This window comes from Vanellus vanellus, assembly GCF_965231255.1.
Source record: "Vanellus vanellus genome assembly, chromosome: 7".
NCBI lineage: Eukaryota > Metazoa > Chordata > Aves > Charadriiformes > Charadriidae > Vanellus > Vanellus vanellus.
Genome location: NC_138912.1, coordinates 30,908,204 through 30,926,285, shown reverse-complemented (window position 1 = coordinate 30,926,285; position 18,082 = coordinate 30,908,204). Strand labels below are relative to the sequence as shown.

The 18,082-nt window shown below is 37.7% G+C and overlaps 1 protein-coding gene across 1 annotated transcript in view; it reads left to right on the top strand.

Annotated features, from left to right (window-relative positions):
* Positions 1–17,846, top strand: part of PARG (poly(ADP-ribose) glycohydrolase) — a gene marked incomplete at its 5' end in the record, with an annotated part of 70,399 nt that extends 52,553 nt beyond the window's left edge. The window contains 5 exons of the mRNA XM_082486365.1: positions 4,553–4,631; positions 5,439–5,547; positions 9,993–10,098; positions 15,450–15,578; positions 16,677–17,846. Of these exons, the coding sequence (XP_082342491.1) occupies positions 4,553–4,631; positions 5,439–5,547; positions 9,993–10,098; positions 15,450–15,578; positions 16,677–16,843 (590 nt within the window). The 3' untranslated portion in view covers positions 16,844–17,846. The remainder of the gene's footprint in view (positions 1–4,552; positions 4,632–5,438; positions 5,548–9,992; positions 10,099–15,449; positions 15,579–16,676) is intronic.
* Between the last annotated feature and the right edge of the window lie 236 nt (positions 17,847–18,082).

Below are 18,082 nucleotides of genomic sequence, written 5' to 3'. Positions count from 1 at the left end.
TTTAGTTACCTGAGCTGCCTCAACAGTCAGGAATTTGCACAGATATTTGAACATGTTTCTTGGAAAAGTCCTTTCAAAGCTCTTTCTTTCACATGCATGCGCAGGAGAAATTTTGAGCTTAGATCTTGCAAATCTTCCTCTGTCGTGAGCTATTGATTGTACTGGGCAGAGCATCTTTTGTTTTCAGTCTTATGCTTGGTGATCTTTTAAAGACAGTGTTTTATTTTGTTTTTCCACCCTGCCAAAATTAATGCCTTTTCTGAGAAAACTTTTTGATAAATGGGCTTTTGTGATTACCTTTAAAAAAAAAAAAAGTCAGAAAATTCTTGGCCTTCGCTGATTTCTGTTGTGTATTTTGGATATGATACTATAACAAGATTAAGGTATTGAAGTACTTCCTCGGGGTGAGGCTTTTCTGGGGATGGTAAAAACAGAGCAGCGTTATCTGTCTGTGTAATAACCAATTGGGGGAAAACACTAAATGAATGTTTTGAAAGACTTTCTTCCATTCCCCTGCAATAACTAGTGATTTGGCATGAATTAATAAAGGTGAGAATGTTTTTTTCACTGCGGCAATATTCTCTTAGTTTTCCTGAGTACTTCATAGTGTTTTTCAATTAGTACTTGTGATATGATGTTCTTCTCTAATGGAAATGGCCATTCCATCATTTTCATTTCATCCCTGGAGCTCTTCCACCTCAGTTCTTAGCCAAGTCTCCACTGCATATCACAATCCTCTTGATAAATTACATTCTTTGTGACGCATCTTGACTCAGCGGCCTAATGGGGATAACTGTGTAGCTTAAATTTGCAGAAGAGTCTGAGAAATTGGAGAGAAATTAAATTTGTTGTGATTGCACAGTATCTGGTTAAGATCGGTGCTGTAATGAGTATGGAACTGGTCATGCCGACAGTCAAGTTCTTCAACACAAACATCTACCTACAGAAATGTCAGCAGCAATGCCAGAGATCCCCACAGCTGCATTTCTGGTAGAGCTGTGAATAAATGTCAGTGTTTTTTGTTCAAGGTGTTTCTTTTTTTCCCCCTCTTTGAGTTCACACATACTCGGGCAGCATTAAGAGCAGATGAAGCTGTTCCGTGTTTGTTTTAAATCTACAGATTGAACAATGGCTAGTCCTGACCACATCTTAGCAGTGCATTTACAGACTTGTAAGCACATTACCCGTGCAGTGAACGAGATCAGATAATTGGTTCAGCTGAAAATTTACTCAGAGAGGAAAAATTGTTTTTCAGCTGGATTTAGCAGGCTGATTGTGCCACTGTCTGGAGAGCCAGAAGACTAATGGTGGTGCAAGATAAGGATCAGAACTGGTTGAAAGGGAGAGAAAGACCTTCTGCTCACTTTTGGCAGTAAATGTGTGTTTATATTGGTGACTACAAAACTGTACTCTTGCACTTTTCACATGTACTCTTTTTTTTATTCAGCGCTAGTGATACTGCCTCTTCAGAGGTATAATTTCTAGCTCACAAGAAATACTAGAGGGACAGTCTGGTGGGGTTTTTCCCAATCCCTGAGAACTTTATAGCACCGTACAGATCCTATGCAAATGGAAAGCTAGACTATGGAGTCTGAGAAAGGGGTATATTTATTTTTAGTAATAATTGCAACCCTTTCTAGATTAATGAGGTCTCATAAGCACTAACACTTGGCGGTTTCACTGTTCGTCTGATGCTGTAACTTACGAGTTTCACAAAGAATGTCTTTTTGAATGATACTTGTATATACTTTCTTTTGACTTTAGTAGGCTTCTTTAGTTTATTTTGTAGCTTGTTTTTTAAAGTTCTGATGGAACTGTGCTATTATGCTGTACTTGTGGCTTGGCTTTTTTACCTCTTTATTTTTTTTAACGGGAAGAAAAAAGATTCACCAGAAACGTTAGCATATGCAATTTATCCTGTACTGCTTCTATTCTCCCAGCAGCAGCAGTTTGTATCCCAGTAGTTCACAGGCAAAAGTGCTGCCAGTTGAATAACCATTTTTGTCTGACACATTTCCAAAGCTTCATTTCTGAAAAGCCATTGATTTTCATTAACTCTAGGTTTCTGGAACATGAGTTTAGAGTTCCTGTGATTTCTTTTGAGTTTCTGTTATTGATTTTTATTTTTTTTTCCCAAATATATATATGTATTTGCGTGTTTGTTTGTTTTCTGGTGCTTTTGTGATCAGGCACTGCACTTCCATAAAAATTAATGAAAACAATGAACCTTGAAAAAATCAGCTTAATACTCTGACTGTCATTTACTCTATCCTGTTACAATATCTTGATAACCTAGTCTTCACTTCCCATGTGCTAGACACCAAAGGAAATACTTCCTTCTCAAAGTTGGAAGATTTGCTACGTTGTCCTCTAAAGAGAGCTGTCAGAAAAGTCACGTGCTTCCCTTGTCTGTCTTTTCTTACTATTTGCTCAGACAGTTTTTCCAAGCACATCAGTAAATCTGAATTTTACCTACATCAGGAAAAGTCTTAGTGGAGGTTGATAGCCTACGGTTTGATTAGAAGGCTGACTTCTGAATACTTAAGCTGTTCACCGTTGTCCTTTGTACAAGAGCATGGATGTGTGTGATACATAGGCATATTCTGCCATCACAATTTTGATGACTTTGATTTTGTAACGGGCAGTGAATTTTTGGTGAGGAATCTTTTACCATCCCACTCATTTTGCATAGCAACTCTTCAAAATAGCTGCGAGTGAAATTTGTGTGCCCTCAGTATGGTTAATCATCTAGACAAATCTACATAAATAGTGAGTGGATAATAAGGCAGATAAGTTAAGGAAGCGCTGATAAGTCTTTTCAGTTAAAATACATTTGGGTAAATGGGGAAAATGTCTTGAAGTATATGCATCATTTTAAACAGTCTTTAACAGTGTATGTTTCATATGCTGAAGACTACTGAAAGCAAGCATGCAAATTCCCTTGTCAGGTGAGGTTAAAAGTGAATAGTTTTATGTTTCTGATTGTTCAACCTTTTTAATTTTATTTAGAGATTGAAAAACTTTGAAATTGAATTTAGACATTTGTATTCTCAGAGTATCCCTGATCTGTGCAATAGTTGGGCACTACTGTTGTCTTAGTAATCAAATGTTTTGTGCTGTCAGCTTACAGGTCTTTCTAAAACCTATTTTTCTGTTATATTTATAGGCATAGCTGGTGTCACTGTTTCTAATTAAGGGATTGCTTAACAGTTCTCTTCTTACTCTTACTGTTTATAACTTGTGCCAAACTGTACCTGTATGAACTGAAATTTTCCAAACAAGGTATTCTTTTCAGTCCTCTACTTTTGAAATTCAGCTGTTGTGAGCTCAAAACAGGGGGAAAAGTTGTAATTTTGCTGTGGCGTTGCTTTAGGAGCTTTCTTCGAAGTATTTGTGCATCCCCAGGTTTTCAAGTGAGGTCCTGAAATACGGTAAAATGAGGTGAAAGAAAGGTTGTGGTCCCTACTCTGAGTTAAAACTCTGTCCTTGGTCTTGGAATAAACCTTTGAAAAGACGTTTGCACCGTAGAGCATAATAGCTAAAATTACTGGACGTCTTAATGTGCTACTTTTTTACAGCCCTTAATGCTTACCAAGATACCCTGCTGGCCTTCTTCACAGAGCAGCCAAGTATGTTCTGAACCATGGTTTTGTGGGTCCTCGAGCTTTTACAGAAGTGGCTTTTCGCTCCATTCAGTGCCATTAATTGCTGTGATATCTGGCAATTCCTGTCAGGAACCACAGTGCAGGAATCGTGCTGAACAAATGCAAAACAAAAGGATAACAAGGGACAGGGGTGATTTATTGAGCAATGGGACTAGGAAGCTTAACAGTCCTACCTATCCTAATGTAAGGATGCTCTCAAGAGACTGTAGGGCAACAAATTGGGTCACACTGGTGTGTTGGAAACCTGCTTGGTTTCTGACCATTGGGGTTTTCTTTGGCTTTATGGATTTTAATTTTGTTAGAGAAATAAAACTCCTTAGAGAAATTTATAAACATATAGCTCACCATATACACTTTTGAATCTCTTTAGTTTTTGTCTCATGTTTCCTGAACTGTCAGCCTCAGACGTTTGCTAAATTGTGATGAAGTAGGATTGCCATGTTTTCAATAGCAGAGTGACTATTTTATCATCGTGTTTACAGGCAGTAGCCTGAAAAAAGAAAAGCAAAATGCTGGTGGCACGAAGGCTCGCAGTCTTTGTTAACCACATATTAGCCAGTAAAACTTTAAAGACCACAGGCATTTTACTGAGAAGCTATTGAACTTGGGAGTGGCAAAGTTGAAAACTATCTTCTTGTTATATACTGGACAGCATACATAGATCTCCACTTGTAATGTTCTGTGGTGGATGCTACATATCATCTGTGGAAAAGAAACTTCTACTGGTTCGGAATATCTTGTGTTCTTGGTGCAGATATGAATCTCTATTTTCCATTGCTTCCGAGAGCTGTGTTCATTTGGAGAAGCAGCAATTCCTATGAAAGATTTGCCAAGTGAAAAAAATATGTACATATTTTGTATGTAATACAGAAAATCATTTGTTTCAGGTACTGAGCAGTACAGTGAGTACACAGGCTATGCAGAGACTTATCGGTGGGCAAGAAGCCATGAAGATAAGACCCCAAGGTAAAGTTCCACATAAATATTTCAAGTGGTAGAATGAATAAATAAATGTATAAATTTGCAAACTTGGTGCTTTAAGTATTTCCTAGCATTTGCCTCAATAGAGAATTTGACTGTTTTAACCTGCTCTCTTCAGTAGACCCCACAAGCTAAGAGTTATTTTATATTAATAATGAGATATTAATGCTAGTAAATGGTACCTGCAATATGTCAGTTCTTAAACCAACATCTTTTATGGTTACATGTATTTAATCCAAATTTTTAAGTTACCGACTGAACTGTGGATTGTAATGCAACAAGAAGTTTGACAATGATACCTCAGGTGCCACAGTGCAGCTGCTGTGTGGCAAAATAAGATTTTAATATTGTGAATCTGAGTTGAAAGCTCTGAGCTCTTGAATTTATTGCTCCAACAATGTTATCATAGTGTATGCACAAAATTACCCCGTTGGTATAGAAACATACACAATGTACACTCATTTAAATGTTGGAGGAAGACAGAGAGCCAAAGTGCTTTTCTTTGACCTTGCGGTGTTGTTACGTACTTAATAAATAGTGCTGTGTAATTAGATTTGTTTCACTTGTGTGTTCAAAGTCTAGCCAGAGTCTTTCTAAACGTATATCATTTCTGATGTTGCTTTCATTCTTGACCCACAAAGAAAAGAAGTGCTCTGTTGCCTGGTATGAACTCGCATTTCTACCTGCTTCTAACAGAGGAGCTGTGCAGGGAATTGCTCGGTTTGCATCATAATTATATGGCCAATATTTAACAACTAATGTCATCTACTTTTCTCCTCCTTCCAATTTTAGGGACGAATGGCAGCGACGCTACACTGAAATTGTCGCGATAGATGCATTTCACTTCAGACGTTTCCTTGATCAGTTTGGTCCAGAGAAAATTAGAAGAGAGCTCAACAAGGCCAGTAACTTCTTACAACGGCCTGCAGTCTAAGGCTGTTTTATTAATGTTTATAGCACCTTTTCAAATATTTTTGCGTTTTTATCTTCAGCTAAGGAAGTTTTGCTTAGTTGTCTCTCTTATAAAAGGTGTAGTTTTCAAGGTTTTGCTGTCCAAAGTTAAAGCAGAAACTTGTCAAATAGAATGACTCTTATCCTTTGATACGCTATTCAAAGGTGTATTTTATTTAACTTTCATAAATATATGAAATTTGGATATACTTTTTCTTAAGTCTTCCCTGTCCTCCTCCTAAATTATGATTTTTAAATTCTCTTACCATGATTGGCTCTGCTGAATCCTACTCAGCCCTCCAGTTAAGGTGAAAAAGGGGGTGCCTCATGTTTTAACACGGTGACAGTTCATAAATATGGTGCCACTTGTTTTTCTTCCACCTTTCTTGTTTCCTCTTGGAGTATTGCCATATTACCTGAGAGTTTATCTTTTCATATACTAATGTCTTGCAATCAGGTCCAGCTGTTCATAGATCTCCTATCTTTATTTGCACAATAGCTGTAAGGGCTATTGCAAACAATAGCCCTATTATTTGCATAATTGCAAACAATTATGTGTATATACATGCCAGCGAGAACTTGCAGTGACAGGGGTGTTCAGAAGACTGGTAAATCAGGCCAGTTTTAATCCTTTGAACTAAACTTCCAGACTGACATTCAGAAACACCACGCTTCCTACTAATAATTCTTACACATTATTAATCATTGTTACTATGCATTCAAAGCAGTCGGTCCTTGACCTTACTCTGTGTTCGCTGTGTGTATGCAAAGCTGCACCGTTAGCTCCAACAGCTACGGGCCTCGATAGTCTTAGTCATCAAGGTTGCCAGGCTGAAGAGCTCTTTGACAAGGGAAGCTGGAACCACGGTGGGCATCTTTTTTCCTCTCCCCTGCCCTCCCTAATTTCAGATCTTATCCTTAAATAAGATACTTGAGTTTCTAGATGGTTCCCAGTCCTTGCTTTCTGCCCTTGGACTATGTGCTGCATAATGTTTGGGAACATGGGGTTACTTTCCCAAGCCATGGCAGGTGCTTTATCGTGTTTTGTGGCTGAGTTTTTCATGTTGTTTTTCTTCTTGCTTTGCTGCTGCTTTAATTGAAGCTAAAGCAGTCTTTTCCCAGCTCTTGAGGTCGTACTTTTGCAATGACTAGTAATTGCCATCAGTGAGCTGTTTATAGTTCTGAGACCTTAGCTTTCAACCTGTGCCAATGTTTTCAAGGCCTTTGCTGTTATCCCATGTATGAATTTTATACCCTAACAAGAGATGCCTGGAATCAATCTCCAGTTCATGTAGCAAATTCTCCTAAGTTGATAAGAAGGCTAATGGGCCAGAATGAGGACCTTGCGTGGTTAGTATAAGGCATAGGTAATGAAAGGCCTGTGGCTTGTTACAGCAATGGCAATGCTATTTTTACTGGGCGGTTGCGTACAAGAATGTTTATGCAGTTATACTATATTAGTGTGCTTATATTTGGGTTCAAAACATGTTAATGCTAAAGTCTGCTTTCTGTGCTTCTATGTTTACAGATGCAGTGGGCCTCTGCTTTAGCTGGGGTGTTAAATATAAGGGCATGATACTACCATTGTTAAAGTCTCCTGCTTTCTGTAGTATAGAAGGGTATAGAATCATATAGGATGCATTTTGAGTAACTTCAACATAGGGCAGTGTGTTCCTAATTCTCAGCTGGAAGGGGAAAGGAAATATACCTGAAAGCTAATCTCTTTTTTTTTTTTTTTTTTTGTATTCCTCCCAGAAATGAGGTACAGTACTGAATGACTAATTTAGTTGTAAAACCTTAGCATCTTGACTAAAGTAACATTCATCAGCTTGTTTCTTCGTGGTTGGTAATGAAATTAGCCCTGAAAAAAGACAGTAAATAAATTTTATAAGCTTCAGTGATATCTCAGTACAAAATTCAAATTACCTACTCTAGTGAACTTATGATCTGCCCACAATTTTCAATATTATTGATTGCATTTGGATTTTTAAAATAAATTATGGTAGATCCACACAACTTTTATACAGTGTCGGTTTGGTTAATGTTGTTTGATGAGGACTGGTTGGTATTTAAAGAAAATTTTAAGCCTGAGTTAATTTGTCTGTTTACTACAGTAAAAACTTCATTAAGTTTATTGGAGGTTCTATATTTAGACAAATATTTATATTTAACAAATCAAATATTTTTGAATGTACTATGGTGTGTTTTTTCAGTTTGATTTAAAATTTATATTGACCTTAAGATTTTTCTGTGGGTGAAAACAAGTTGCTGGAATAAGCTGCGACTCTGTTTCTATTATGACTTAATAAATCAGGACTCAGTAAGCACAGTATATGCACACAGGCTTTGAGATACAAGTGTATTATTTATTAGTAGACACAGCTCAGTGTCCATTGGTTCCCAGAGCTTCTTTTGTTTGTCTTTTGTTATTTTGTTAGATGACATTAGGAAATGATTGAAACAACTTAAAGTGATTGTTTTTACAACTTGTATTTTCTTATAAGGTTATATGATTTCTCCTTTATAAGCAATTTGTCTTGAAGAACCAAATGTACACTCGGTTAGTTTACTTTAAAGGTAGTTGTTGGAGGCTGACCGTTGTTTCCTGGTTTAACGCATACTCAGGAAAACAAGATTAATATTGTCTAAAGTCAGCTGTTCAGAGTAAGAAAAAAAACCTCATGTTGTATCTGATTCCGGCATTAAGATTTGCAGATCTCTAAGAGATGTCATTGTTTCATCATTGTTAGCCCCTTGAGATTATTGCCTGATAAAGGCTCTCACTAACAATAATTTTTCCAGTTGCAAGTTCTACTTTCCAAATCCTAAGGAACAACTAGCTTGCAATTCCTGCTCATAAATGTCATTTTAAGGCTATTTTGATAGTTACCGATTTAAAAACAAAACAAACAAACAAAAAAAAAAACACCAAACAAACAAACGAAACAAAACAAAACAAAAAAAAAAACACAACCGAACAACCTACAGCTTCATCTTTGGCAAGAAGTGCTTCCCCAGGAATGATGGTATCCAGAAGAGTTATGTTTTAAACAGTGTTAACTGTAAGAACACTTTTATATGCAAACAAACCAATTGTAAACATCACACAGCTTCTAAATAATATGAGATACCATATATTTGAAGTTGTCTACAACTTAAAAGCAGATTCACTTATGTAGTTAAAAGGAACGGCTCTTCTGCTTCCCATATAGGAGCAACTGCTTTAAAAACTGCACAGAAAGCTTTTAATGTTCCTGTATTGCTAGGTGAAACTGATTTAAAATATTGATGCATTGTCTCCTTTTTTAAAGGAAAAAAAAAAGTGATTAGTTTTATCTTCATCCTTTATTTGTTATGAAAAATCATAGGGGAGCGCTTACTTAGATACTTTTCATCATGGCTGCTGAAGTCCTTCCACGTATTTGCTCGCGTCCTTACTGTGTCTGACGGGACAGTTTTTGTTCTCCACGTCCTGGCAAGTTGAGAAATGCATGCCCGTTAAGTAAAAGCTGAACAGAAAATGGCATGCTGTTGCAACACCAATCCATTTCCCTTGCTGGGAGGATGGAATTGGAAGAATTATTGTCCACGCAGCCAGAGTAATGGCTTGCTTGGCCCCCTAGTTTCATACAAACATGCTTTGGACACAAAGCACACTAATAGCTCTGACTTGAGAGAGCTGAAGAAGCTGTGTGCACCTGATGATGTGTAAGTGCTCCTTATGCAAACTCTGTATTGTGGTACCCTGCTAAATTATAACTAACAGAAGTCTGAATTTGCAGCTTAGGTCAGACTGGAGTGAAACTGCAAATACTTCAATCTGTACCAGACAATTGTACCAATTCATTACATTTTTGTACTGTTGAAAAAGTTCCCAGAGGGATTTATCCTTTTTTCTATACATGGAAGCACCTGCCTTTACTCAAGATTTCATAGCGAATATCACACTTTTTCCTCCTACCCTCTTTTAATGCATTAGACCTGTGTTCTAAGATGCCATTTTGTATTTTATTTTCAGTTTTGAGAAATTTCGGTAATACTGGACACAGCAGTTCACCTCTAATGTATGCGACATGGGCCAAAAAGCAACAAACATGATATAATCTACTGTTATTCTCTGCTCTGGGTATCCTGAAAAGTTTCCTGTAGCTGCAATGAATTCCGTTAGGAGTCAGCACTTGTATCTAATTTTTAACTTGGATCCAAATAAGGCAAAATTCTTCCTGCCTTAAGTTCTTTAGTGATTGACCTTAAATTTAAAGGAAGACTAATGGTGTATTGGTATTGTAGTTTGGTATTACTAGAAGACAATTCTGGTTATTGTTATCATCTTATTGTTTGAAAATATTGCAACAGGTTGCCTGTCAACTTCTTCTGACTCTTGTCTGCCTGCAGGCCTACTGTGGCTTCTCTCGACCCAATGTTCCACCTCAACATCTCTCTGCAATAGCCACAGGAAACTGGGGATGTGGTGCCTTTGGAGGGGACTCCCGATTAAAAGGTAAATTGTAGCAGTTCATTAATTTCCAAATAAATCAAATCACTTAGACTTTGATTCGTGGCTTTGTTTTCTTTGCTGTTCAAGTACATTTTTTGGTTTTGTTTGAATTAATACATTTTAGCCAAGAATCGGAATAATAGTTAAGCTGTTCATAGAACTGGTTCCTTAGCTTTGATCTTTAGGCCATGAGTTAAGTGGCCTTAAATAACAAAAATGCATGCTGTTTTTACACGCTATTTTCTGATTAAAGTTTGAGGTAAGTACATGATGATGAAATGTTGGGATTACAAGGACCTGTAGCACTGGAACCTTCAAAAGCACGGACACGCAATATTAGTTCACAAAAGAACATGTTCGTTGCAGTTCTCAGTCAGGTAAATCATTTGATCTTTCTGGAGCAGTCTTTTTAGGTTATGCTTAAAATTTGTATCTCTGCAAAGCCGTTTAAAGTACGTGGTAATTGGCAAGGCTTCACAAACTTGCTGGCAATGCTTAATGTTTAGTTTTGCTCCTTAATACATTGCTGTATGCCAGAGAGGTTTCCAGTGACTCAGACGTGCTCCTTTCTTTCCTGACTTGCCTGCTATATCACTCACTTTCTCATGTTCTTTTATTTTTAATTAGAGTATTTATAATGCAGCAGAGATCACGTGCCTACGTTCATTTAAGACCTTTTCCCATCAAGTCAAGAACTGATGGATCATGACATTTAAATTGCTATCCTGATTCATATAGTTCTGAGTAGAAATTTAGATTTTTCTTGTTTTCAAACATTTGGAGAGTATTTAAAATTTACTGAACAGCTTTAGGTAGTTACATTGAGACAAACAATCATCACGCTACTAGCTTCATTAGTTTTCTTTCTTAATGTGTTTTATTCATTGAGCATCTGTTTGGTTTTTTTTCTCAATGCTCATTGATTTCCTGACAGTTGTTTTTTGATTTCCATTAGATAAAATGGGCTGCCAAGTGCAGGTCATCAATATCAGAAGTAGTGTTTACTGCAGGATCTGATCATACTTGATTATGATTACGTTAGGAAGGTTTAATAAATGCTTTTATTTGCATAAATCCTCTTCTCATATCTGAACTGTAATATCCCGTGTATATTTTTTTTAATGTATGGGTTTCTGATTAAAATATGGCTCATCGTTTAACATTGGATGTGACTTTTAGAATAGGGACTGCTCACTACAATACTTTACTTCCTCTCCCCATTGCTCAGAGCTCAAAACTGAAGCATACTGGCAAAGACCACCAGAGCTGAGTCCATTTGGTGAGGTAACCCATAAGAAAATTCTTTCATGTAGACAATGAAATGAGCCATGAGATGTGGTGCTTTGTAACTTTGATATGAACTCCAGGCAGAACAAGTACATGTAAAGACTTGAACATTCTCTCAGTTATATTTTAATCTAATATTTTAGTTTGACCTTTTGTTTATGTAACTCTTCCTCTGGTTTTGGATCAACCTTATTTCTTTTTCAAAGTCTGCGAGAATTAACACTTAACAATAAGTTTACAGCACTGCTGCTGTTACAAAAAATTAATCTAAATCTATGTGTGTACTCTCAAGTTTTCACCTGTTCTTTTGGCAGACCTTACAAAGACAGACATTGGTTTAATTTGCACTTAAGTTACTCTTTTTGTAAACTCAGCTTAATTTCTTAGTTGACCCTGAAAAATCAATACTTAATAAAGAGAATTAGAAGATGGTGATGTGCTATGGGGTATGGAGCTCATCATTTAGTATGTGATGCTTTTCCTCTGAGCTGATACTGACTAGAAACAAGATGGCTTCATTCTTTTTTTTTGGTAAACTGTGAGCTACGAAAAGACTACAGCAGTTTGTCATGTGTGTTTTTGCCAGAATAGAGTTGCATTTGATGTGTAATAACCAAATAAAGTTCACAGATACTCCCTGCACAGTCATAAATACTAAACGCATTTCTCCCTTTTGTTTGAAAATGCTGTATAGGGTTATTCTGAACTGCAAATTCTCTCAATGGTTTCACCTCATTATAAGCAAATTTCTTACACTGGAGGAATAATCTTTTACACTTCATAGGGAGTCATAAATTCTTCATTCCAGAATATGTTTTAGAAAACTCTGAGGTTATCAGTATTGTGGTTTCACTGAGCCCAAATAGATTTTGTTAAGTACACAGGCTTGACAGCGTGTTGCAATGACAAAATAGTTTTCACAGTTTAAAATCTTGCTTTTTTTCATTTAACATATACACCCTTGTCCTTTCAGAAGTGGTATCTCGATCTGTAACAGATTTCAGAACCTGCAAAGTATTTGATGTAATTGGATATAACTGATAAGTGCCATAATGCATTATGCTATTTGCTCACTTTTGTTTTTTTTTTTAGTCGTGAATTAAAGGAACGTGATTGTGTATAAAATACAGTTTCCTTCAAGGTCACAGATGATGCAAAAACTAAAGTTGTCTTAAGGGAGGAAAAACATAATTTGGCTTTATAAACTAAAGACCTGGAATGTAAACAAGAAGGATTCCAGCTAAGTTAGGGATATTTCTACAAAATTTTAGTATAACCTTAAGAGTTCCAATACTGAAAAATGTATGTCTGTGCAACTGGGAGAATTTGTGAAGATCTTGTCTTGCTTTTCAAACCAGAGGATAATGTAACAATTACTTGCTGCAGGGGCTATGCAACTGTTGAAAGATTGGAGAAGTGTTGTTTTATTGAAAATGCACAGGAGATGATCTGATGAGGCATCTCATAAACACATAAATTTATTTTCTCAGATAAATAAGAACACCAATTCAGCTAAAGAGTACTTTCTCACAATTGTTAGAAGTTAAAGTTCAATAGGAAGACTGCCATCAGATTTAAAAAGACCCTTGTATAGGATTAGCGGAAGGAGAGAAACGCGTGCATCTGGCCTCGCGTAAACGCGTGCGATATTGAGGGGCTACCGTGATAAGTACTGCAGTTCTGAACTTACCCGATAGGCAGCAACACAGGGAGTACTGAGCGCCTAACCCAGCGCAGCATTGCAGCGCCCGCAGTCGTGCAGTTTCGTTTTGCTTGCCCCCGCTGTATCTCTGGTGCTGCTTTCCTCGCACCGATCTCTGGACTTTGGCTGTGCTGCTGCAGTGGTACCGCAGTAGGGGAGTCCCTGGTGATAACGTTTCCTCTGGATAAAAGGGACTGGACATGTAGGGCCTGTGAGGATAGCTGGATCCCCAGAGGGATTTTTATTATGCTTCTACCACCCTTACTGGGGTGGTAGAAGAAGGTATGTCAGCACAGCCATTTCTTCAGGTGCGGGTTCAGAGGAGTTAAATGGGATCACATCAGCTAGGTGCAAGGGGCGAAAGAGCCCAAATCCCGCCAGTCCCCTGTTCAGCAGGCTCTATTGCTCTTCCCGTGATGCTCCTTTCTGTGCTGGTAGCATGAAAATTTCACGTGGCATTGTATGTATCATTAATGCCCAGTGGATTGTGAAGCCTGATTCTCGACAGAAATTTTGACTCTCGTTTCATAAGATTTATAGCAATTCAAAATAAACAGTAGGATATTTTTAATATCTTCTGTAAAGTGAAACTGCATTGTTTGTTTGGAATGAATAATAAGATTCATTAGGTTCTGTTCCCCTATGCAAGCTAGTTAATTAGACCCTTCAAAAGCTGAACTACTGAAGCTTTACCAAATCTACAGCTGGTTCAGTAGTTTAATTAAAATATCATTCCCAGATTGAGATTAATTTCACATGTGAATCATGTAATTTATAATATTAGCTATGGGTTTACAAGAGTGTTTTTATTAAAGAACGCATTATTTTATTAGGTCTCTGTTTAAAAAATATGAAAGATTCTTGAGCTGAGCTATGGACAGCTTTCTGTTTAGTTTCCACTAGCGGGTGGTAATGCATTATGTATGTTATTTTATTTAAAATTAATCTTTACAAAGACAATCACATTTTAATTAACTCTACTTACTGGGTAGAAAAGGAAAGAATTAATATTGGAACTGCACCCATAGACTCCGAAATAAGATAAGCTGTAATAGATGAAATAGTTGCTGGGGTCTGTTATTTGGACTGTTGCAACATTACCTGACATGAACGTGTGATTGATTGCACGCATCTGTGACACTCCAACTTCGCAGTACTGGTTGGTGAAAAAGCTGCGCTCTTCTAATAGTTTGGTGCTACCTAAAAGGGTCCTGGTTTTTCTTCTCCCCTTCCCTGCTCTTGGCTGTATGATCTGGTGCCCTCTCTTGCATCAGCTCTGGCTCTTGGCAAGCCCTTCACTCAGCCAATTCAACTGCTGATCTAGCAAAAAGCAGCCAGCTTTTATTCTTTTGTCGTATAACTTTTCTGCCAGGTTGGGGAATGGAATTGGCTCAGTGACATGTCTGATAAGCATCCGAGAGCTGCAGAAAAGTCAGGAGGTGGGCAAGAATGGAGGAAATGTAGCTGGACCAGAGCCACTTTCTCCAATTGCGGTGGGTCATTAGCTTGGCTCAGCTGGACCATTGATCAATCCCCAGAGGATTTCTCAAGATGAATCTTCAAAAATATGTTTCCAAGATAGGAAGTGTTCTTCTTTTCCATATAGAAAAACAAATTCTTTCTATTTTGTAACGTTAGCCATTGACAGAACTTGGGACACGGGTTGGTCCAGCAAGTTTGACATAAAGCTGGAAATTAAATAACCTGAATTGCATTCCTGGCATCGCCACCCATGTTTTATAGGTCAGAATGAGCCATCATATTTTATGCTGCATACTTCTATTATAGGTAAGATGGACACCTTAAATTGCACAGTAAGAAGCTGCAGGACCACGGATCTCCTCTTTGGAGCTAAAATTTGGGTCAGCTCCTGCTTTGTGTAGCTTACCTAGTGAAAGGGCCGTCTCCCTTCCTTCTGAAGGGTGGCAGAGAGTGGAAATTGTGATGTGCTAACAGATGCTTTTTACCCCACTATTTGTGACTCGATGCAAGCAGCTTAAACCAGGATGTAAGATGGCGCTCTCTCGTCTTATGCTGTTGTTTATTGGATAATTGGTGGCTGCATCCTGCTTGGCGCTGGACATGGACCCATTTGATTTTTAAGCACATTGTTTATCTGGAAAGTAAGGGTGATTGTCATTAGTGACTCCAGCAGAATACTTTAACACTGTGAGCGGTAGTGCCCAGTATTCTTTATTTTGTTTCGAAAGTGGAAGTAATACTTATCTACCCATTGTTCAAATTGCTTTGCAGAGTTCAACTGGAGATGGGTTGTATGATTACTTGCTGTAAACCTAGGCTGTGTTTTTCCCTTCAGCAAATTGTTTTATCCTGTACTCATGTGTAATCTTTTCTGTTGTTTCAGCCTTAATACAGATATTGGCAGCTGCTGAGGCTGGACGTGATGTTGTTTATTTTACTTTTGGAGATGTGGAGCTGATGCGGGATATTTACAGCATGCACACTTTTCTCTGTGAGAAGGGCCAAACTATTGGTAAGCATAAAGAAGTCTATACGTGCAGCAAAGAGACTTAACAATCTCTGTCAGTGGAAGTTGTCCAATAAGAATTATTGTTATCAAGTCCTGAACACAAGCAAATGCTTCTCAGTGTTTGCAAAGTGTGGAACTCCTCTTATTCAGGGTCAGCTGCACAGTATTAATCTGTTAGAAGACTTGTAGAATCCTTTTGTTAACTCACTTGGGAGTTATGTTCCAGAATTTGGAAAATATGGACACATGTGGTAGAGAGAGGGTTTGCAAAAGTTTTTAATGTAACTCAAAATGCTTTACAAAGGGAAAATCTGCTTACCTATTCATTATATAGATTTGTCTTATAGAGGTTCTGGCTTGATCCTGCAAGATGAGTTAGTGGTCAGATGTGTTATCCAGTAGCAATACAAGAAAAGCTGTGTATCCATTACCCTACTGTGGTTTTTAAATGTCTTTTAATTTCTAGGACAGAAACACAAAGCGAGGTAATTGGCAATATGTTTGTAAGTAGTACGTGTGCAAGCCTAACGTCTGGATAGCTTGTGCAGAAAGCTTAGCAGAAAGTTGAGGGAGCTGGCCAATGCCCAGCCCATTCCCAAGCAGCAATTGCCACCCCTCAGCCAGCTCCCCCAGTTTACATACTGAGCGTGCCATCATACGGTACAGAATCCCCCCTTGGCCAGTTTGGATCAGCTGTCCTGGCTACACTGCCCCCCAACTTCGTGTGCACCTCCTCGCTGCAGAGCCCGGGAAGCTGAAAAGTCCTTGACTTAGTAAAAGCATTACTTGGCAACAACTAAAAACATCAGCATGCAATCAACATTATTCTCATACTAAATCCAAAGCACAGCACTGTACCAGCTACTAGGAAGAAAATTAACTCTATCCCAGCCGAAACCAGGACAGGGAGACAAACTTGGAAACAGCTGTGCTCCCCGATACAGTTGTCTGCCTCCTCTTTCACTGCTCATTTAAAGAGATGTTCCTAGCCACTATCGGTGTGAGCGTGCGAATCTAGTCTTCAGTTGCAGTCATACGTTCTTCTTATGGCGTGATCTTACATTTATTTTTTTTTTTAAATTATTTCTTTTCATTTTTAAGGGGACATTTATAGGCTGTTACTGAGATACTACAATGAAGAATGCAGAAGCTGTTCTACTTCAGGACCGGATGTCAAGCTGTACTCTTTCATATACAACACCATTGAGTCCTATGCAGATTCTACTGATGATGATGATGAAGAAAAAGGGTTGTGCTTTGAGGATTAAAATAAATGTATTTGATCAGTATATTGTTCATCTCCTCCCGCTGGTATATTGTTTGAATTGCTGGGTATAACATATGAATTGGCTTAACTTAATATATATTGGCTGCATTGGTAGTTACATACAACACCCAAACAAACAAAACAAAATCACCTTTGAGAGACAAGATTTTTATTTGATTTTTTTCATACATGAAAACCTTGTTTGTGTGTGTATAGAAAAGGTTTCTTTGGTAAATCTGGTTTGTGTTATAACTTGTTAAGCAGGAGATTTTGGTACCTATTTCTATTTCAGTCAAGAGATTGCTGAAAGACTTTGGACGATTTCTCTGTACTCCTTTGCCTTTATTTTTCAGAGACCTTATCTAGGTTTCTCATGTAAGCTACGTGCTGGAGTACAGGCAGCCATGTAACTCCTGGGATGACTTTAGAGAGAAACTTTGTAATGATTGTTCATACTGAAAATTGTCATAATTTGATTACCAGCTTAAGACTGGCACAGTACCTTCAGTGTTCTTATCAACTCTTTCATTCGTTTAACTTAATATGTCCTGGGTTTAATCTATTTTGTAATAAATGGTTAAAAATTGAAAGATTCCGGAGGAGCTATAGTGCATTTCACCACTGCATTGTCTTTATTGAATCAGACACAAGAGTTAACGTGAAGAAGTAGAGAAAAAATGAAGTATGGGAGGGTGGGAAAATGAGAAATGTGACCAAAGTTGGAAGCAGAGGGAAACGTTTTCGTGTGAACCTCTTCAATACCGTTTTGTTGGTGCTATCTGTTACAACACTGAACAAGGTCTTAGAGAAGTTAGCATATTTGAAGTTTCTCAAAGTTCACTGTTGTTGGCAATATAATTTGAATTAAGGTCTGCTATTTGTGTTTATATTGTCATATTAATTTTCCTTTATCATAATATGCATATATGTGAGTATAAAGATCCCCATGGGATAATGTGAGTGAGGAAATGGAAGTCACTTGCATATCAGTGGGAGAAATGTCTGCAGGCTACAGATAAGTATGTGAGATCTTGTTAGGAGTTTGCGTCTGTGTCTGTTTAGGCATGGGAGCGATAACGATGAGAGAGCGAAAGATGTGTAAAAACTGTGCTATTACTATCTCTGTGAATACCAAATTAGTGTTGCTGTAGTACATTAATAATTTACACAAAACTGCAGATACATCTGTGATAAAACTTTTCCAGGTCTTTGTACAGGGCCAATCCAATGAAACGTTTGT